This window comes from Podarcis gaigeae, assembly GCF_964106915.1.
Source record: "Podarcis gaigeae genome assembly, chromosome: 1".
Classification (NCBI taxonomy): Eukaryota; Metazoa; Chordata; class Lepidosauria; order Squamata; family Lacertidae; genus Podarcis; species Podarcis gaigeae.
The window spans coordinates 93235318-93257294 of record NC_139678.1 but is presented as its reverse complement, the minus strand read 5'-3'; the positions used below and the strand labels follow the sequence as shown (position 1 = coordinate 93257294).

Here is a 21977-nt window from a genome sequence, read left to right as displayed (position 1 = left end):
CACCCCATAGCACATTCATCTTAGCGGATAGGCACTTCTGACCCAAATGGACCTGCTTCCTTCACTGAAATGGATGGGAGAGCCCTTGCCGGTCGAGAAGCAACAAATGTGCACCAGCATTTCTGCATGTGTTTGGGAAAAAACATCCTACCAGACTCAATATGCTATGGGACAGGGTATAATATAATATCATAATGCTCTGGTGCAGGTATATGCTTTAAAATCTCAAGGGTTTTACCGTAACTATCTACAGAAATGATTTGTGAACTTCTTCTTTGTTTGCCTGCTACCTAGAATCAACAGGGCCGTGTAATACAGGCTGCGAGTTCAGAAAAAGGAAATAGATTACAGTATTTCATTCCTGCTTCCAACTCTCTCTTTTTCTTTATTTCTGCTTGCTGGCTGGTGATTTCAGGACTCAGGGTGAAATTTTATATTGGGCCCTCAATTTTAATCCTTCCTCCCCCAAGTGAATTAGAATAAGATTAAAAATAAATTAAATAAAATCCTTATCATATATGCAGGATAAATTGAGCACATAAGAGGCAAAAGAAAGGAATGTGCCCAAGGTCTGAAAAATCATATAACTTTTACTAACATATCAAATACATGTTTCAAATGTGAAATGTCACACTAATATTGCAATATTAGATTCGCTCAACCCTACACACAGCATAGAAAATGACTTCCATCCTGCCGCTGAGAGCCTGGAGGAGTGCTAGGTGAGCCAGCAGAACTGCTTTTGGCTCCTGCTCCCCCAGCTTTAGGATTGCAGCCTACAGACATCAATTCCAATCATAAACAAAGAAAGAAAGTCTCTGCTGTACAATCACTATTATACCTGCTTTCTTCATAAAGTTTTTTTTTAAACAACAACAACAAAACCCTAAAATATTGGTATATACTACCAATAAAACAGTATTTAAACCACCATCAATTTGGATGCCTGCTTACATAAGTCTTTGGGAGCATGCGTAATACATAAACACCATCCCAACATTTAGTAAGGCACCAGCCATAAATTAAGTGATACAATCCATTCACAGTTCTGACGTCAATAAAAAGTTGACCTCTGGACTGGTAACGATGATCTAAAATATACTAAACCGAAGGGGAGAAAACATTTCCTTGTAGGATTAGCAGAGAGCAACTGCAACAATGAAAGGCTGTGTTCTCCTCACCGTTGTATGGTTTATCTTCTGTACAAAGGCAGGTAAGTGGCAACCTTTTCTCTGAAAGATGGTTAAATACCAGTTATGTGGGTGGGATAAACCCATTTATTTATGGGTTCCTTTCCTTCTCTTTAGAAGGACTGAATTTGTCAGCTTCTGCATCTCAATTATTAATCCATGATCTATGAACGGCAATCGTGGTGATTTGCAATGAAAGCCAATTTCTTTCTTCTTTTTTCAGTTAACTGTTTTGTGTTAACCACCTTTGCAGCTTTAGGCCAGAACTTTGGCTTTTAAGTAACTAGCTAAGCAATCCAAAAGGGTTGTACTTCTGACTATATGGAAATACTCCACCTCAACCCCAGTAGAATAATAATAATAATAATAATAATAATTATAATTATAATTATAATTATAATAATAATTTATTTATACCCCGCCCATCTGGCTGGGTTTCCCCAGCCACTCTGGGCAGGTTCCATCAAAATATTAAAATAAAATAGTCTGTCAAACATTAAAAGCTTCCCTAAACAGGGTTGCCTTCAGATGTCTTCTAAAAGTCTGGTAGTTGGTTTTCTCTTTGACATCTGGTGGGAGGGTGTTCTACAGGGCAGATGCCACTACCAAGAAGGCCCTCTGCATGGTTCCCTGTAACTTGGCTTCTCGCAGCGAGGGAACCGCCAGAAGGCCCTCGGCGCTAGACCTCAGCGTCTGGGAAGAACGTTGGGGGTGGAGATGCTCCTTCAGGTATACTGGACCGAGGCCGTTTAGGGCTTTAAAGGTCAGCACCAACACTTCGAATTGTGCCCGGAAACGTACTGGGAGCCAATGTATGTCTTTCAAGACCGGTGTTATGTGGTCTTGGAGGGCACTCCCAGTCACCAGTCTAGCTGCCACATTCTGGATTAGGTGTAGTTTCACCCTAGTTTCAGGGTCACCTTCAAAGGTAGCCCCACATAGAGCGCATTGCAGTAGTCCAAGCGGGAGATAACCAGAGCATGCACCACTCTGGCGAGACAGTCCGCAGGCAGATAGGGTCTCAGTCTGTGTACCAGATGGAGCTGGTAAACAGATGCCCTGGACACAGAATTGACCTGCACCTCCATGGACAGCTGCGAGTCCAGCATGACTCCCAGGCTGCGCACCTGGTCCTTCAGAACCAGGGAGTCCTCCACACCTGCCCGCCTCCTGCCCCCCCAAAACAGTACTTCTGTCTTGTCAGGATTCAACCTCAATCTGTTAGCTGCCATCCATCCTCCAACCGTCTCCAGACACTCACACAGGACCTTCACCACCTTCACTGGTTCTGATTTGAAAGAGAGGTAGAGCTGGGTGTCAGCCGCATACTGAATTTCTACCCCTGGCTAAACCAGGTGAGGGTAGCCAATGGGTCTCAAACCTTTGGTGAATTAGGGACTTTCCCTGCAAGCAAAGACAGGCTCTTGCAGATTGAGCAGAGGGGACCAATAGTGGGTCCAATGGTCAGGAAGGTGTTTTCTGCACATGATGTAGAGGGAAGTGAGGGGCAGATGGGGTTGTCAGACAGGGAGGGTAGCCCATCTAGGAGAAGGAAAACTCTGATCCTAAACCTCCACTGCCTTATGGGATATCGTCAGAAGAAGAAAAGCTAAGGAGGGAACCCTACACAAATCCAGAGTGGAGTCCCTAAGACGGTTGGATAGAGCCTTGTATGCCTCCTTCTGGCAACTCCTGCAGCTAAGCTGGTGCCAGACGTATTGCTCTCCTTGCCTTTGGGCTACATCTGCAAAGCCAAGAGAGGGGTCTTGTTGTCTGGGCAGCCCAGGACCTCCATATATATGTCCAGGCTTCTGCTCTGGGGAGGTCACTTCAGTGCTGCTAATGCAGAAGTATGACTTCACCACAGGAGGCACATTGCAATGTCTCTCGAGACAGAAGGAAATGAACAATATGTATATAGGCTCCAGTTGTAGCTGCATGCAACTAGTAACCACATATGTGACACCAAGTGACCCCAGATGGTACTGTGCATTGTTATCTGGATTAAAAAGCTACATGCAGTCCGTTCAATGTGACCTGGAAAATCATCAGAATGCAGATAGGGATGAGTATTTTCACCTGTGGCAGTGATGCATGCAATAGCCTCCTTCTAGGGGTAAATCTCCTTTGCTGGAACAGGTTAACAGTTTACAACAGACACTTCACATCCAAGTTATGTAACAGAACTACTATACTGTGAATGAAGCTTTATCTTTTCAACCAGTTTGAAATTCTCAGGTATTTGCATTGTCCAAATTTACTTGACAATAATATTGATGTCAGCTCTTATGAGTTTCAGTTTTAGAGTTGTAATTTGCATGATGAAAAAGAGAAACATTTGTGTAAAAAGCTAAACAAATTTCATGACAGTGTTATCTTGCTTCTCCTCCATGTCCTGTCACACTGAGTTGTGAAAACCCTCACAAGGTTGATTTATAAGACTACAGAGAACTATGCACCTTTCTCTCCAGTCTTTTGTATTTTGATAATAAGTGGATAATTGTTGTAAGCCACTTTGGGGAGAGCTAACTGTGGAAAGGTGGTTAAACTAAACTAGCTTAGGGTCAGTCCAGTAAAAATAAGCAAACACAGTGGTTATCTAAGGGTGTGGTGTGCCATAATATGGTATGGTATTAGAATAATTTTGGGGGGATATACAACCAGAAACAGTATCCACACCTTTCTTCAAGAGCATTTGCTATTCTTCTACAGTTAAGGGCTCCAGGAAGCAGAACAACTGGCATATGAAGAGACATTGATTAAATCCGAGCCAGGTGAAAGTAGGAGAGTTTACATTATCTAAAGGCCCCATGGTAATTTTAAGCAGGTGAAGCCACTCCCTTGTCTGTGTCAATAGAGATGTTTGGTGGGATTCGGCCTTGGGCCTGTGCAGCCTGGCTTCTTCTTAGCTTTCCTCTGCTAGGAAAACTAGAACCTTTGGAAGCAAAGTGCACAAAGGAAACACTCATAAATTGGCAAGGGATCTTTGTTCTCCTGGCAACATTATATAATAAGCACTTGTGAAATAAAGGTGAAGTCCGCTTCTCCAGACAGTTGCTGAAAGTTATTATTAGCCACTTAAGTCACATGTGTCTCAATGGATAATACAGGGCCCAGGACAAGGAATACACCAAACTGTATAGCTGAATCTTCATGAGAAGTGTCAATCAGCTAACAGGGACCATGGCAGAAAATTCCCGTTTTCGGGTCACTGCGCTGGGATATTCTGTAGACTACAGTGCCATGAGTTAAATTTCTCCAGATGATCTAAGTGATCTTATAGGTCTATACAGGGGCAGGCAAACTTTCAGACAAATTGATCCCAATTTGTTCAGGGCTTTATATGTTACTAAAAAGACATTGAAAGTAGCCCAGCAACCTTGTTTTATGATAAGAGACACCATTCATTTCCTTAATAGGAGTAACAGGAAATACAGTTAGAATGTTTACATCATCCTTGTGTGCCAATATCAGATTAGGAGATCTCAGTTTGTTTCTAGTTATAAACAGGTATCATGTGTTTATTAGTCATTCTTCTTAATATGAGTATAATATAATTGGGTGTGGTCTTGCAGAGTCTCTTAACTACATAGGGAATAAAGTCAGGGCACACTGAGAAAAATGAGTCTTTTTTAATAATAAAAAAAAATATTGGAAGGGGTCTGGTTTTAATTGCCCCTTTGATAAAATGTGTCACAGTTCACTTGCAAGTCAGACTACTGGTCCACTCAGCTCAGTATTGTCTATAGCAGTGGCTCTCCAGGGTTTCAGAAAAGATCCAATCAGATGCACAGCACAAATGTAATATTTGATCAGCTTTGCTACTTGAGGTGACAGTTGTGGGTGAGATAACATCTGATTAGTTCCGACTAATGTCATAGTGACACTCTTTTCTCCAGGATACAGAACTTTCTACCATTATTTATTCTTTCATAGCCTTCCATTTTGATTATTGAAATTTACTACTCTTTGTGGAACTGTTCTGATTTGTAACCTGCATCTTGTGCAGAATTATTAAGTCCAACTTTTATTGGAGGCAGCCTCAGAGCATGTACAACTCCTTTCCTTACCAATGGTGTCTATACTGATGCTGAATTTTATACTGAATCACTGCTGAAAGACACACTTTACCCTGGATAAAATCACACTGAGAGTTTAGGAAAATAACATTGCAGGATAGTATATTCATTATACTTGATAGGAAAGTTCTTTCTAGCTAAGATGGAAATATACAAGGAGCCATGTTTGCTCTTTGTTCTCAGCAGGAGGGCACACAAAAGATCGCTCCTTTAACAAGCTAAGAATGAAGAAGGAGGAAGTAAGAAATGAGCTGCTTAGCACCTGAGATCAGCACAGGGACAGTCTAGGAAAATTGGAGGTTCTTCTCTATCTAGCCTCTTCATGCAGGTATATTAGCCTATAGTGCAAGCTGAGTTGCACCCCAACATTTTCAACAGCCTGCTGAATGGCTTCCAGGACTAGTTCAACAGGGTGGTTTTATCCTCCAAAGCTGCAACGGTCCTGGGCTCCACATATCTCAAGGAAGGCCACATATTTGCTTCATCTACTGTGGTACAGTTGGGCAGGCTGTACTTTAGGTCCCATCCTTCTAAACAGGGGAATTCAACATGTGGCCCAAGGGCTGCATGTGGCCCTTGAAGTCTTTTTAGTGGCCCTCAGCCACTGTGATTTGGGAAAGAGGCATGAGGGCTCTGGCAGCGTCCTAGAGTCCTCCCACCTCCTTCTCAAGGCCTAGTTCGTGCTTTCCCAACTTTGGGAGTGCTCTAGGACCTGCCAGAGCCTCACACCTCCTTCCCCAAACCCAGCGCCTCATTTACCTGGCTTTGGAAAGGCAGCACAAGGGCTGGGAGGGGCATGTCAAATTTTGGCCTTGTTCTACCCCTGGCATGACAAGGCAGTGTGTGGCTTGTGGGTTCCGTGTCTAAGTACACCTGTGGCGCACTTAGTATGAAAAGTTGGGCCAACCTGTTCTAATAGACTAGGTAGAGTAGCTGCTTTGCATGCAACTCTAGGTAGGGCTAGGAAAATGCTGTTGCCAGTTAGCATAGAGTAGGCAATATTGAGCTAGATGCACTAGTGGTCTGATTCAGTATATGCTTCCTATGTTACTGTGGTTTTGTACATCTGTCCTGGGCATGAAATTTTATTTAGGTGTGTGTTTTTTAATGATTTGATAAGTGTTTTGCAGTTTGTCTATTTTAGACTGCTCCACAATCTTTTGTTTGTTTGTTTGTTTGTTTGTTTTGAGAATTATTTTGGAGTGAAATATTTTATAAATACATTTTAATTGAAGTACGGTCTGGGTCTTACACGTGACAAGGCCTCAGGCTCACTCACCCTCCGGTATTGCACGCAGAGCCTTCAGTGAGAACTGTGGCCAATGTGCACATATATGTACATGAGTAGACCCCACTCTGACAACCTGTCCACTCCTTTTCCTTAGCATATGTATCACATGGGACCAGGGCCTCTTTATACAGGTGTTTACATCCAGAGGCTCTGAAAGTGCTGCCTGTGTGGTGGAAGTCATGCAGGCTTGAGGCCCACTCCCACAGCCCACTAGAGACAATATGTATGGCCTAAACACTGGACCACAACTGTGAACCAAAACTCCACTATGGCCGAAACAAATTATTCTACAAACAAACAATTATTCTAGATTTGAATAAGTGTACTTGCTTATGACACTAGTTCTCTTACTCTTTCTGTGAGTAATTGCTATTTGTTGTTTAGCTAGATAGATAGATTAGACACACAGAGATGTAGTGCTTTTCTCCCCTTTATTTGTTTTACCTTCAGGAGCAGCAAATACCACAGCATCCACAGAAGCATCTAGTGTCTCCATGCCCATAGAAACATCGAGTGTCTCCATGCCCACAGAAGCATCGAGTGTCTCCATGCCTACAGAAGCATCGAGTGACTCCAAACCCATAGAAACATCGAGTGTCTCCATGCCCACAGAAGCATCTAGTGTCTCCATGCCCATAGAAACATCGAGTGTCTCCATGCCCACAGAAACATCAAGTGACTCCAAACCCATAGAAACATCGAGTGTCTCCATGCCCACAGAAGCATCTAGTGTCTCCATGCCCACAGACACATCGGATGTCTCTACACCCACAGAAATATCAAGTGTCTCCATGCTCACAAACTCAACAGGTGCTCCAACTTCCTCAACTGCAACTGCAGGAATAGTAACTACACCAGGTAATCATTACACAACTGCTTCCTGGCTTTTTTTGTTCAAAATAACCAGACACTAATTAAATTGCAAAGCATATTGTATAACAAGATTGTCTGCTTTCGTGACAGAATATTTCCCCCTCTTCTCCCCGCCCCCAGGCACTGTCAGGAGGTCCTACACACGAGTAGGAGTCTGGCAGAGACACATGCCTGACTGACATGTTCTCTCCCTCCTGGTTGTTCGTTTGGGAGATTCAAAATCTTTCTCCAGCCCGAACATCACAGCGACTGATACCTTAGAGGCATCAGCACACTTCAGAATCAGCAGAGTATAGGCAGTCAGCGTACAGACTCAGTAGCGCAGCATTTTGGCTAAACTACATTTATTTACATATACACACTCGGAGCATCATAACTCAGTTTCTTCCTCTTCAGTATCAGACTGCAAAGAGAAAGAACAAAGGACAAATGTCCTACATCACGGAAACACGGTAATCCAAACATCCTGTCTCCGTCACTTCCCACAATGTGGAATGAAAACATACACCGTCAAGTGATATAAACAATCCCATGACTGCAACACGGGAAAAGAATCCTAACAGACACATCCCCTAAATCTGCTTGGGGTGTGTGTTTCATACAACTCTTTGGAGAAGATATGAGGGTGGTGACGGGTATGTACAGCGGAGGAGAGAGGAGGAAGCCCCATTGTGCGCTATCAATGGATCTGGTGGGCTTTATAAGTTCTACTAATGTATAATCTATAAGGAGGGGTGGAAATCCTTGTTCTCATTATAGTTTTCATTTTAGGACACCCTACTTGTGCTGACCAACCATGTGAATACGCTGCTGTATGTATTGATCTGTTCCAAAGCTTTTCATGCCAATGTCCTTATGGATTTTATTATATGAACACATCAGGTTGCCAGCAAGGTGAGTTATGCATTTATTTATCTCTTGTGTGGCTCTGTTCAAATGAATAGAAATGCTTCTGTTACGATGCTTCTGTTTTAGTGAATGCTGAACATGTCTGAAGAAAACACTAATATGTATCCATTCACAAATGCCTAGCATTCTCTCTCTTTGTTAACACAAATCCTGGAATCATGAATTCTTTTCTGCTTCTTGTCTAAGACAGGACAATATATCCTTTTCAAAGCAAGCATACATTGACAAATTGCAAGTCTAGCATGTAGCTACAGATAATAGAGGACTAATTTTCCAGACATTATATGACTAATATAAGATCCATTGTAATTTTAGGCAAAATATTTCCAGGAGAATTCACTCTGATGCAACCATATGATCAAGCTATGGAAAATATTCAATCTGAAGTTTATGCAGCTTTGTACCACAACATCACCAACATTGTAAGTTTCTTTCATTGTATATCCTCTTTGTTATAAACTAATGCTCTGCATCTTTTTCTTTTAAAGACATAGGTGCATATAGATATTTCTTGCTATTCATAGATATATCAGAGCGAGTATGATTAAACTACATAGAGAAAAAGTTCACTGAGGGTGCTTTTTGACATACACATTATACAGTGGTGCCCTGCAAGACGAATGCCTCGCAAGACGGAAAACCCGCTAGACGAAAGGGTTTTCCGTTTTTGGAGGCGCTTCGCTAAATGAATTTCTCTATGGGGTTGCTTCGCAAGACGAAAAAATCTTGGGAGTTCCCGCGTTTCCCCCCCGCTTTTTTCCGCCCTTTCCCTAAGCGCTAAGCCGCTTATCAGCTGTTCCACTGATAGGCCACTTCTCAGCTGATCGCTAAAAGCCGCTAGACCGCTAATAGCGCTAATCCGCTAAGCTGTCAATGGGCTTGCTTCGCAAGACGAAAAAACCGCTAGACGAAGAGAATCGCGGAACGGATTAATTTCGTCTTGTGAGGCACCACTGTAACCTGATTTTGTGGTTCGAGGACCCGAACCCTGCGCAGTGGAATGAAACACAAGGACACGTGATATAAGGTTAATGGGCAAGAAAAGGCCACAACTTTATTGATTACAGCAAGTGAAAAGGTATTGGCTTAGGCATTGGATGTCTAAAACAAGGGGGGTTTATTCACCAGTAGGTGGAGCCTATTGATGCTAATCCAACTATAGGCTCTCCTCTGATGTCACCGAGGGTCGTGCCATGGCCTCCCGCCAAGCAGGCATCGGACAGAATACACGACCGCCGGATTCCTTTAACGGAATACCCAAAAATTGAAGACACAGGCGATGGCCACACCTAGCCCTTCGACTCCACAACACATTATTCCAATGCCTAACCTACTCACCAATACCACGAAAGTTGTGACGATTGCTACGAGGTAGGCGAAAAAACCAAAAAGCCTAATGCCAAATGGAAAAATTCCTACCAGGCCCCCTGGACAACCAGGGCGACCAACCTAAGGTCCATAACAAGGCCAAAAGAAAACTGGAAACCCTGCTCTAAGGGAGTGGAGGGTGGGTGACTCGCGACGGGACGACAAAAAAGTGAGGGCTGGAGGTTGGCGCCGCAGCAATTCAGGCTGCTGTACACGCCCCCTTGAAAGCACCCGGTTGGGTGCCTGGCCAAGGGCGTAGGCGCAAGCCATGTGAGTGGGAGGCAGGGGGCAAACACCCCCCTGCTTGAGGCGGAGTCCGGCTCCCGGCCACAACCACTCCCCTCTCTTGCAGGGAGGAGAGTCTTTGTCTGCATGTGCAGATACTACTTTTATTTAAACTGACATTTTCTCCTATAGTTGAGAAACAAGTTTGTGTAATGCAAGCTTACTTACTACCCAGAAAATGCCACTTAATAATTGTATTAAAATGATACTCTTGTCTACAGCCTTGTGATATATCTCGGCTATTTCCACGCATAAAAAAACTCCTTCGAATTGCCTTCAAATTTGAGGGCCAGTTTGTACCCAATCAAACCTAGTGGTTGTAAGGCAAGACTGATCAGAAGTGGTTATGAAGTTATAGAAAATAAAGGAAAAGAAGAAGGCCAAGGTCAGGACCCACAATTCCATTTAAAGAGCCTGTTGCCCCTTCTCAAGATCTCTCTGGGCCATGCCAAAAAAGGAAGCCCTGGGAACACTTGATCCCTCTCCTGGCCATGGCAGAGACTGCACTGCCCCACAAGCCAGCTCCCCCTTTGATTATTCACTTGGCGATTGACTTGATTGGAAGAGGTGATGAAGTTCTGAATTGGTGCAAACCTCACTATCAATTTATACAAGACACCACTGAACATAAATAGGGGAGGAAACTAATCCAACGGGCAGTTCAGATATGTGTGTAAATATCAGTTTTATTTTTGCATATACATTCTGCTGAATTTTTTTGATCATTTAAAACCTGTGTGTGCTTCCAGAGCAGCAGTTCCTAAACTCTTTTCTCTTGATGCACCACTTGTGAGTTGCACGTTGTACAAATTGTAATGCACTATGCTAGATCCGGTATGATTTTAAATAGTGTTTCCTTGCTTCTTTTATGGTATTGTATTGTCATTTACATTCCATAGAATTCAAACTCTAATACTGTACAATAAAACACAATATAAGAAATAAAAGAAGCAATACAAATAAAAGAAACAATATGATATAATTTAAAATCAGTATATGAGTACATCTGAATGAAGCTGAATGGTGGTCTGTTTCTAGAGCTATCATCATAACATCTGTGAGTTACTCAGCAGCTCAGTTTGCATTAAGCAAAACCATGGTCAAGCAGGGTTTGTTGTTACATGCAAATGAAGTTTATTCCCAGTTTTCTTCCTACATTGTACATCACATCTGAAAATAAATTTGTAATATGGAGGCAAGAGTGGAAATGAAAGAGTACTGCCTTGGGAAGCATGTAGGGGGACTGAAGACATAAATATATATTCAGCTACTTAGAGCTCCACACAAGTGAGCTCTGTAAATGTTTGATCTTTGCTCCCAATGTGTCAGTTGCCATCTTGTAAGAAGTGGTTTGCTGGCTAGGGTAGAGCCTCTACACCACCTTCCTGGTACAGTGGTACCTTGGGTTAAGTACTTAATTCGTTCTGGAGGTCCGTTCTTAACCTGAAACTGTTCTTAACCTGAAGCACCACTTTAGCTAATGGGGCCACCTGCTGCCGCCACGCTGCTGCTGCACGATTTCTGTTCTCAACCTGAAGCAAAGTTCTTAACCTGAAGCACTATTTCTGGGTAGCGGAATGTGTAACCTGAAGCATATATAACCTGAAGTGTATGAAACCCGAGGTATCACTGTAGTTGTTTACTGCAAGCAATAGTATAGTGTTCTCAGGCTGCAGGGGGTTGAAGACCCATCACTCGCTCTCTAGCAGGCTCCCTGCCTCCAGCACCCTAGAGCAGCATGAAAGGAACTTTTAAGCTACTGTTGGTTCCAAAAACTAAGCATTCAAGAACACTTAAAACACAAGGTGCTTCTGCTTCAAGAGATTGATGTGCGAGTTCTAAATAAAACTGACTGTCTAAAAAATTTAAAACTTAGATCAAAACACCAGACTATAGAAACACTCAAACAATGTTCAGAGTCCAAATGCCTTCTAAAATAAAAACCATTTGCAGGGACTGTGCCTGCCTGATTTCTAATGAGAGGGGGTTCCATAGAGTTGTGCCTACTGCATTGGAGGCATGACTCATTACTGACACGACTCGCAAGTTGTGCTTCTGGTCCATGGGAGACCTCTAAGAAATAGGGGACTGGAAGGGGTACATGGGCTACTGCTTTGGGATTCAGTTTTGCACTTGTCATTTTCCCCTCATCTGTTTTTCTATGTTTTCTGCCTCCTTTAAACTGATCCTTATCTTTATTCATGTTTTACAGTTCAGTGAAATATTCAAAGATGAGAAAAGTTACCGGGAAACAATCATTATAAGCATAAAGTAAGTATGGCAAGTTTAATATATACATAGCCAGTAGCGCCTTCAACAAAATGTTGCAGTGTAGAATGTTCCTAGTTAGGATTCCAGCTCATGCTCTTTTCAAGGATATGCCTTTCCGTCCCTCCCCCCCCCCCCCCGGGTTTTCTGCTTTTCTATCTCGGACTGTCAGCCAGTATTTTGAGGCCAGTAAGCATGCTCAGTCTTCATCAGACTCTCCACCGCCCCACAATTAGGGTTCTTTTTCTAAACATTTTTTTTTGCACTTTTGCAAATCTTGGGAGTTTCCCCTATCCTGCAGATACCTCCCTCTTGGGCTTGGATGGTGTCATCATTTTGGCTACATAAGGAGCCACACTTGGAAGAATCAAGTTTGCTAGTACTCTAGAGCAGTGGTTCCCAATTAGCAAATTACTGAGGACCCCCTGTTTTTCAAAAGCCAAGCTACCGACTCTCTACTTTTGAAAATTTTGATAACTCTATGGTAGTTACCTGGGCAAAACAATTTTTTAGAACAAAATGTGGGGTAGCCCCTCATAATGCATCATCTAATGCAGTGTTTCCCAACCTTGTGCCTCCAGATGTTTTTGGCCTACAACTCCCATCATCCCTGACCACTGGTCTTGCTAGCTAGGGATGATGGGAGTTGTAGGCCAAAAACATCTGGAGGCACAAGGTTGGGAAACACTGATCTAATGAATAATATGTTAGGTCACTTAACTGGTGTCTACAATAGTGTTTGGGTCGACAAGGGCATAAGGTACCCATATATATACTTTGACTCGTGTGTGTGTGTGTGTGTGTGTGTGTACATACACAGAGTATATTGCTAACGTATCTCTAAGATATGTATGTATATACATTTCAGACAATCTACACAAGCATCAAAAAGGCTGAGTAAGGCTAAAGCTGCAAGCAACATCAACATTACGTTAATCAATTTGTTTGATATAAACACAAAAGTAACACCTCAAGTATGGATGGAGAAGGTTAATAGTTCGAATGTCATCAAGTTTGATCGGAGTAAGTACCTTACTCTTTTCAGAATCCTTACATGATCCTACACCAGTGTTATTACTAAGTAGTCTATAAAGAAATCCCTATCCCCAAAGTGCTCCTTCTACTGAATGGAATGCTCTCGTTCCTCCTTCCTCTTGAGACCAAAGTCCCATTCTTCCCTGTAGTAGATACCTATTACTTTAATTGCTGAGATGAACTGCGACCAGTCAATCAAGTCCAGCCTAGCAGAGATAGGTGAATTTAATTCTTCCACCTCTTAGGGAGGACATTATAAAGCAATAGCACTGAGTTCATTTCCTGCCTATATATATATATATATATATATATATATATATACCAATCCCAAGTTCTTCCTGTTGGTTGGGATAAAGTAATTGTACTGTTTCTGACAGTTACACAATTATACTGCTACTGCTCCCTATAGATAAGTTTTTGCACCCCAGAACCCCAGTTGCTGCTGTTCTCAAGCCAAGACTTTCTGTGACAGAACCTGTTTGCTGTCTAAATTATTACTATGTTAATAGTAGTTTTTAGTGGGTGTGTATGTGAGATCTTACACAAAATCTCCTGCTGCTCTCAGTTGTACCAGAAAGTTTCAATCTTAATGTGAGAGTTAAGTATCTTTCCTATACTTTCACCCCCAAAGCAGTATATTGTTAGATGTTTTACCTGAGGTTTGGAGGACAAATAATTAACATAGTGACAGGCCAAGGAACAGTAAACAGGATGAAGGCATCTACTGGAACCATGTACCATATTGTTCACTCTATAAGACGCACCAGACCATAAGATGCACCTAGTTTTTGGAGGAGGAAAACAAGAAAAAAAATATTCTGAATCTCAGAAGCCAGAACAACAAGAGGGATCACTGTGCAGCAAAAGCAGCGATCCCTCTTGCTGTTCTGGCTTCTGGGATAGCTGCGCAGCCTGCATTCGATCCATAAGACACACACACATTTCCCCTTACTTTTTAGGAGGTAAAAAGTGAGTCTTATAGAGCAAAAAATATGGTATTTGAAACATTGGTGTGTTGTCAGACCTTGCTAGCTCCAAGATAGGGTCACACGGGGCACTGATGAGATGCAGGTACATGTTCAGAAAAGCAATCAAAATGGCCACATCTGTGCCAGAAGGCAGGCACTGAATCAGATGGATGAGGATCAAAGAGCCAGAGGCAAATGTGAGGTCACAGCCAGGAGAGTAGACAGTACTGTCTACAAGTTGCTACGGCTGATAAAACTGGCTCGGCAGCCAATGGTTTATTCCAATTTATTCCAAGTGAAGCTCAGAGGGTACTCTTTTCCAAAATACAGCCTAACTTGCTTGGTGACCTAGAGCACAGAAAATACTGGAGACTAATTGCTAGTGACCAAAGTTTGAAGCACCCTGCTTGCTGCTTTACATTCATGCAGGTGCTGTGTACATAAGCTCTAGAGGCTCTGCCCCACCACAGCTGTAGGCAGTAGCAGTCAACATGACAGCACTGCTCACCGGGCATCCTAACACTGAGTGTCACTGATAGTTCCTGAGATGGGAAGATAGTGAGGATATTAGGAAGCCAGGTGAGCAATGCCACTCCACCCCCACCCCAACCACCAACCGCTACTGACTGAAGACACATGTGCCAGCTGCCCTTGTTAATTGCTTCCTTCCTTGAAAGAATCCGCTGTTAAGTTGTGCTTAACATATAGAAATAACTGTTGCTTAAAGTGATGTTGCTCTCTCTGCTGTTGCACTCCATTTTAGATCTATCACAGTGTGCTGTTTACGGCTGTGATGGAAAAACTACAATATGCAGTGACACAAACAGTGATTCTCATCCTACCTGTGAATGTCGTCCAAGTCTTGCCAAGATGAACCCTGAGGACAAAGCTTGTTTACGTAAGGCCTTATCACAGATGTGTGCGCTTTCTTTCTCACCCTTCTCATCTCTGCTTTCAGCTGTCATTCGGTTCCTTCAGACTACCTATTTATTGAGCATTCATCCCAAATTGCACCCACCCTGAATATTTTATCCCATAGCATTTCTCTTACTTTCCCCCTTCCCTTCCTTTATGTCTGGGGTTTATAGCTGAATTTACACAGCTGTTTATTTCGTCTTCCCAATTTTGCCCTACATATTCATTTCCAGGGGAGTATAGCGGAAGTTGAGTTCTCCTTTCCTTGTCATTTGCTTCCAGAAAAAAATAAAATAAATGTTTGCATCCCCCTTAACCTGGAAATGTTTTGCACTGTGATTTTTCTGCCACATATTTTGTGTTTGTGCAGCAAGTACTTTTGACTTCCATTGGTACGGTCCAATGCTATATTTGACTCTCTCTCTCGTTTTCCAAGGGACGCAGGTGGCGCTGTGGGTTAAAGCCTCAGCGCCTAGGACTTGCCGATCGAAAGGTTGGCGGTTCGAATCCCTGCGGCGGGGTGCGCTCCCGCTGCTCGGTCCCAGCGCCTGCCAACCTAGCAGTTCGAAAGCACCTCCGGGTGCAAGTAGATAAATAGGGACCGCTTACCAGCGGGAAGGTAAACGGCGTTTCCGTGTGCGGCTCTGGCTCGCCAGAGCAGCGATGTCACGCTGGCCACGTGACCCGGAAGTGTCTCCGGACAGCGCTGGCCCCTGGCCTCTTAAGTGAGATGGGCGCACAACCCCAGAGTCTGTCAAGACTGGCCCGTACGGGCAGGGGTACCTTTACCTTTACCTTTACCTCGTTTTCCACTTTCATTGCAGTTTGTAAGTCCACTGAGTGCTCTCCAGAAAAGAATCAACACTGTATTATGACAACGGGAAACGTTCCAGAGTGTCGGTGTCAGTCTGGTTTCCAAAAAGAGGGTGACAAATGTCAGGAGTAAGTAAGAGGCAAATGGAAGAGGGGGTATTTTACTGTGCTTCTCCCTGGCCTTTCCCAAAGCAGGAGTGGGAAATCTCAGGCCCACAGACCAAATGCAGCTGTTTAGGTCTTTCTGTCTGACCTTGGGAATCTGCCCAGGCCATACCTGTCCCCAAAGAACATCTCTTGCTCCTCCCACTTTTTGCTTCTGGCTCTGCCTGCCACTGGCATGTGGGATGAAGCCTTTGAACTGGAAATGATTCTCTACTCCTGCTCTAAGTGCTTTGATGTTTTGCTACAGGGAGGATAAAGATGTGAAGGCATGGGGAGGTGCTGAGGACCCCCCCCCATTTTTTCCATCCCCCCCAATTTGTTACTGAAAAAAATGGGGGGCACAGAAAATTGGAGGGGGGGTTAATTAGAGTGGCAATGGCCTCTTGAGGCTGTGATGGCCAGAAAAGGTCATTTGGGTTATAGAAAGACAAGTGTGTCAGTCCCTCTGTTCTATTTCTTCTTGGTAGTTACTATCACCATTGGACAATCCCCATATAGTTTGGATGTCATGTGCAGTAGTCACTTTGTGTAACTTTTTCTTTGTTTTTAGGTGTGCTTTTGGCTACTCTGGGGAAGACTGTAAAGAAGGTAAGCATGAATTTGGGGTGGTTTTTATATAAAGCCTAGAGCCATTCTCGGCAAGTTGAGCAGAGTCCATAGTAACAGAATTAGGACAATGAATTCACAGTGATAAATATACCTTTAATTTAATTTAGTTTGTGTTTAAAGGCAAACTTACTGAATTTGCATTTTTCAAAACAATACGTGAACTGAAACACAGCTATCCTTAAAAATTCACACTTCTCCAAATTTTGCAGTGATGTTTTTCAGCTTAGTAATGTGTACAATAATGCATGCATTAGAGTAAATTGTACATATAAATGCCTATATTAGAGAAAATAACATACAAATATGCATTATATTGAGGAAAATAGCTTGCAGAAATGTGTATATTGGTCCAAACTGCATACAAAACCCTGTTCATTAGGATAATTTTACACCAAAATGCCCAATAATTTTCATAATTAGATTTTTGAAATCCCACACAAATTGCTGGAAATATGTGGAGAACGGAATTTAAGATCGGAAAAATGAGAACCTGAGAGAACTGAAAGCTGATAGATTTGTCCATCCCTACTTCTGAATAGCTTATAAAACATGTTATGTATTTTTTTTTAATATGATATTTATTAAAGTTTCCATTTAGGGACGCAGGTGGCGCTGTGGGTTAAAGCCTCAGCACCTAGGGCTTGCCGATCGAAAGGTCGGCGGTTCGAATCCCTGCGGCGGGGTGCGCTCCCGCTGCTCGGTCCCAGCGCCTGCCAACCTAGCAGTTCGAAAGCACCTCCGGGTGCAAGTAGATAAATAGGGACCGCTTACCAGCGGGAAGGTAAACGGCGTTTCCGTGTGTGGCTCTGGCTTGCCAGATGCAGCTTGTCACACTGGCCACGTGACCTGGAAGTGTCTCCGGACAGCGCTGGCCCCTGGCCTCTTGAGTGAGATGGGCGCACAACCCCAGAGTCTGTCAAGACTGGCCCGTACGGGCAGGGGTACCTTTACCTTTTTACCATTTATACACATAAACACAAACCAACATGCAGACATACACAAACAAACAAAAAGAAACAGGTATAATTCCAATCCCTTTCTTTCTTAAACCTTATTTCCCCGGCCTCCTCACACCTCCCCCTTCTGTATTATAATTTCATTATTGTCCGCTCAACAAGTACTTATTTAAAACCTTATATCTATTTAATCTAAAAAACCCAATTTTAATTTAATTTTAAACCTTTTTCCTAAAGTCGACCCAAATTTCCCTTCCGCGATTTTCCCACCTTCCATAAAAGTTACAAAAAATAAACATATAAACAAGATCTAAACAATTTATATTTTAACACCCTTTGGATTCCCAAATCCCCCCCTTAAAACATGTTATGTATATATTGCAAGAGGATCATGTGTGCAATAAAATAAAATAAACATCTATCTGACTCTTAGAAGACTTCTGAAGGCAGCCCTGTTCAGGGAAGTTTTTATGTTTGATGTCATATTGTGTTTTAATTTGTTGGAAGCTGCCCAAAATGACTGGGGTAACCCAGTCAGGAGGGTGGCATATAAATAACAAATTATCATCATCATCATTCTCTTTTCAGTTTACCTGGCAGCCCTCGTAGGAGTATCTGTTGCGTGTGGAGTTGTTATTATAGCCTTAATTGGAGTGCTCATCTACAAAGTAATCAGGTACAAATGACGGCGCTTTGAGTTGTCTGAATATGCGTAACGGTAAAGTTTAGAACACTGGGTGGCCACTTGAGTCTAACTTAAGGTTACCAGACATCCCCGTTTCCTAGGGACTGTCCCCGGATTTACAAATCAGTCCCCATACAAAATCCATTGAAGTTGAAAAGTGTCCCCGGATTCATTGAAAGAAATCGGGTAACTTTAGTCTAACTTCCCCTATTGAATGTGTATTAAAATGCTGTAAGAGAACAACTTGGGCTTCCTGGTGGACACAGGCCTACTCCTGTATCCCCAGTAGCAGCTGTCGCCAAAAATATTCATTTATCATCTTAAACTGATACAATCAGCTGCACCCTGCCTGGCCATTGTTTTGCGTGGCAGCACTATTTGTGATTATTCATTATCACTCATTTCAGGGAAGTGTCCAATTTACATTTTGGGGAATACAGGAAGGCTAATCAGGGTATGGAAAAGACCAAGATGTGTTCATCTTTTCTTTCCTTCCTTCCTTCCTTCCTTCCTTCCTTCCTTCCTTCCTTCCTTCCTTCCTTCCCTCTTAGAAGAAATAAAGAGCCTTCACTTGAAAGAACGAGCTTGCTACAAAATGATTATTCAACCACAAGAGAAACTCCTGGAAATGGCTCTTACAGCAACCCTGCTGTAAAGGAGAGGATGTTCCCAAGAGTCCAAGCTGGAAATCCTGCAGAGGCAACCAGAACAACCACAGCTAACCAAGCAGGCGCAGCAAACAAGGCTTACGTCCCTGAACGGGACTATGATGACGACAATGTAAGTGGCTGCTTTTATTCACGCTGCTCATTTCTAATGCACTGTTGTGCCTTTTACAGTTCCGGATTATTATTATTACTATTACGGCTCCTACAATTCCTTTCTGTACTATTTTTCAGCACAAAAGTCCCTGCAACGGAAAACAACCTATTACAACAAAATATACAATAGAGTAAAATAAGTTGCCATAAATCAATCAGTAGGTAAAACAAAATAAGATAGCAAAGCCACAACATAGGGGAGGGGAAGGCTTCCGAAGCTAGAAGAATTAAGGGTGCTACTCACCCTACTCACCTACTCACCCTAAATATTTGCCCATTGGTTCAGTTTATTTTGTAAACTGCTTAGAAACTCTCTCCCCTTTTTGCCAAGCTGCAGTATCCCATCTCCTTGAGGTGTTTAGCTATTGCTGGAACCTGAGTGATGGCTGCAAGAACTACAATATCTTCTCTCTTTTTCTGCTGTTGCTTGGACATTTGCTTTTCATGCAATGAGTCAAAGAAAAGAGCCAGAGGGTTAGCAGCTCTTGCTCTGGAAGCCTTGAATGGTTGACAGCATTTGTAACTGGGAACTGAACTCTAATGGGAAACTCAACACCCAGCTTCCTTAGAGCACTGATCCTCTGGACAGATTCCTGCCTTGCCTTGCCTCTAATATTGGCTCTTGCTGTGGGACACCTAGAGAATTTGGATAACTAGCGTTGAACATTGCAGTTCAGGTAACGGGAGATAATCCTAATAACACAATTATAGCAATAAAAGTGATAATGAAGTATTTGTGGCTTGTTAGCACAGAACTAACTTTTAGCTTTTAAATGGTGGAGGTGTGACTAGTGGAAGGAGACAGAACAAGCATGTTTTGTAATATATATGGCTAGGCAACAGAACTCTTGTGACTGCATCTATACCTGTTAAATTGTTTTCCTTTTTTTTACATTGTTTAATAGAATCCCTGGCTTGAAATGTCATCAAGAGACAGATTCTGACTCCAGCCATAAGAGACTGCGGATGTTTGTGAATGTGAGCATTACTGAGAAGCCAACACACGTTTCTTCTGAACCACTTTCTAACACTGCTGTTTGGTAATTAGAGTGCTCACAATACAGAAGAAGAATCCGGTTAATCACTTCTGAAGGATCAACATGCCACCTAAATGGCACTAGCTCTAGTCTCAGTCCAGAGAAAGGCTGATTCATTTTTTCTTGTCTTTTTTTAAAGGATTTTTTTTAGTATTGTTTTCAACAAATATTACCTGTATCTCTGCCTTAGAAACTAGGTGAACAGTCCAGGTAACACAAGTTAGTGACATGACCTCTGTAATGTACTATTAATCCTTTTAACTCCGTATATATCTCCAGCAGCATGCTTAAGCACAACGCCCCCCCTTTTTAAAATTATTTTGTAAATAAATTTATTTGCAATACCCTGTGTTGTCATTGCTATCTCTCTAGGGTAAACATGCTACACAGTGGTTTTTTATTGGTCAGTGCTAACCTCCCCCAAAGTAGGGAAGGTGTTTATGACCGAGCCAAGCCTATCAGTGTGTGTGGGTGAACTGTCTTCAATAAAGATCCCAAGAGTAGTATTACCAGTTCGCCAAAATTAGCTGTTAACTCTGGAATCTACACAGCACAGTGTGAGTACTTGTACCTGCCTCAATCAGTTGCTGATGGTTTGTAGGCAGATATCACTGGCCCCTAGAAGCCTGGCTCCAACAGGGCCTGAATGACAACTTGTTCTTGGCCTGCCATAGAAATGCTCATGTCCTTGTAGATTGCTTGATGACTCTTAATTATGACGCACAGATGTAATCAAGTGTCAGTCATGCTTTCCCTAAGAAACTGTTTAAAGTTGTTTACTTGCTATAAGTGTTTAAATAAAAGCATGTAATACGTGACCATAGTTATTTTATGTCAAGTTGTTCTTATCCAAAAAATGCCAAAATTGCTTTGCAAAAATTATGAACAGCCACAAGATGGTGCTCTATCATTAACTATAACTTTAGTTAACAAACTTGAGTTCCGGTGTTCCTGAAACTTTTGGTGCAAGGATACAATTTTTTATTGGAATAAACATAGCTTCTTATGATGCACGGCCCCCAAAACAGACCCTCCAAGTGTCCCTCTTTTCCAGGGACGGTCCAGGATTTACAGAAGCCATCCTGGTTTCTGATTTGAGCCCGGAATTTCCCGCTTTTCCTTAGTTCGTCCCTATTTTCATCGGAGAAATGTTGACAGATATGGAATGTACCTGTTTTCATCAGAGAAGTGTTGGATGGTATGGCTACAAGAATCTTACTTTTGCTATCCATATATCCAAATCACCACACCTGAAATCACGCCCATAATGATTTCACTTTTACTATGGCTGTTGAGTTGTCTTCCTCTGCTCTGTTCTGTTTTGAAAGTGAACTTTTTGATCCTGTATTTGTATTGCATTAATAGTATTTCCTGTATCTTATTTATTTGTATGAATTATTCTTGTTCTTCTTTTTACCTTGGAGCTACCTGGAGACCTTCTGTTGTAGTGTGGCCAACCAATAAATAAATAAATAAATAAATATTTAAATGCTGGCTTTGTTGTCCTTTTTTCGGCTTTGCTAGTCCACAAACTGGGTTGTGGGGTCCAGGAATGATTATACCACCTATTGTTTCCTCTTATTCAAATAGTCTTACAGTGACATGGTTTGAGTACAGAAACCGAATTGAAGGCCAGGCCAGCACAAGAGTTTTCTTGAGATACTTGATCAGGAAAGCTGAAGAATGGGACAATCGGATGCCACTACAAAC

At 42.4% G+C, this 21977-nt stretch overlaps 1 protein-coding gene across 1 annotated transcript; it reads left to right on the top strand.

Annotated features, from left to right (window-relative positions):
• Nucleotides 1–1078: 1078 nt before the first annotated feature.
• Nucleotides 1079–21761, top strand: MUC13 (mucin 13, cell surface associated). The gene is made up of 12 exons (XM_083744881.1): nucleotides 1079–1213; nucleotides 7011–7418; nucleotides 8205–8327; nucleotides 8658–8764; nucleotides 12208–12266; nucleotides 13132–13286; nucleotides 15030–15164; nucleotides 16006–16123; nucleotides 16710–16747; nucleotides 18313–18400; nucleotides 18961–19189; nucleotides 20136–21761. The coding sequence occupies exons 1-12, from the start codon at nucleotides 1159–1161 to the stop codon at nucleotides 20172–20174; spliced, it is 1554 nt and encodes a 517-aa protein (XP_083601007.1). The 5' UTR covers nucleotides 1079–1158; the 3' UTR covers nucleotides 20175–21761.
• The last annotated feature ends 216 nt before the right edge of the window (nucleotides 21762–21977 follow it).

Bases quoted from the DNA above. Each gene is read 5' to 3' on its own strand.
- MUC13 (XM_083744881.1), top strand. From the start codon at position 1,159: ATGAAAGGCTGTGTTCTCCTCACCGTTGTATGGTTTATCTTCTGTACA. The intron at 13,287-15,029 runs GTAAGTACCTTA...ACTCCATTTTAG, and splicing joins TGTCATCAAGTTTGATCGGA to ATCTATCACAGTGTGCTGTT. The intron at 16,748-18,312 runs GTAAGCATGAAT...TTCTCTTTTCAG, and splicing joins TGGGGAAGACTGTAAAGAAG to TTTACCTGGCAGCCCTCGTA.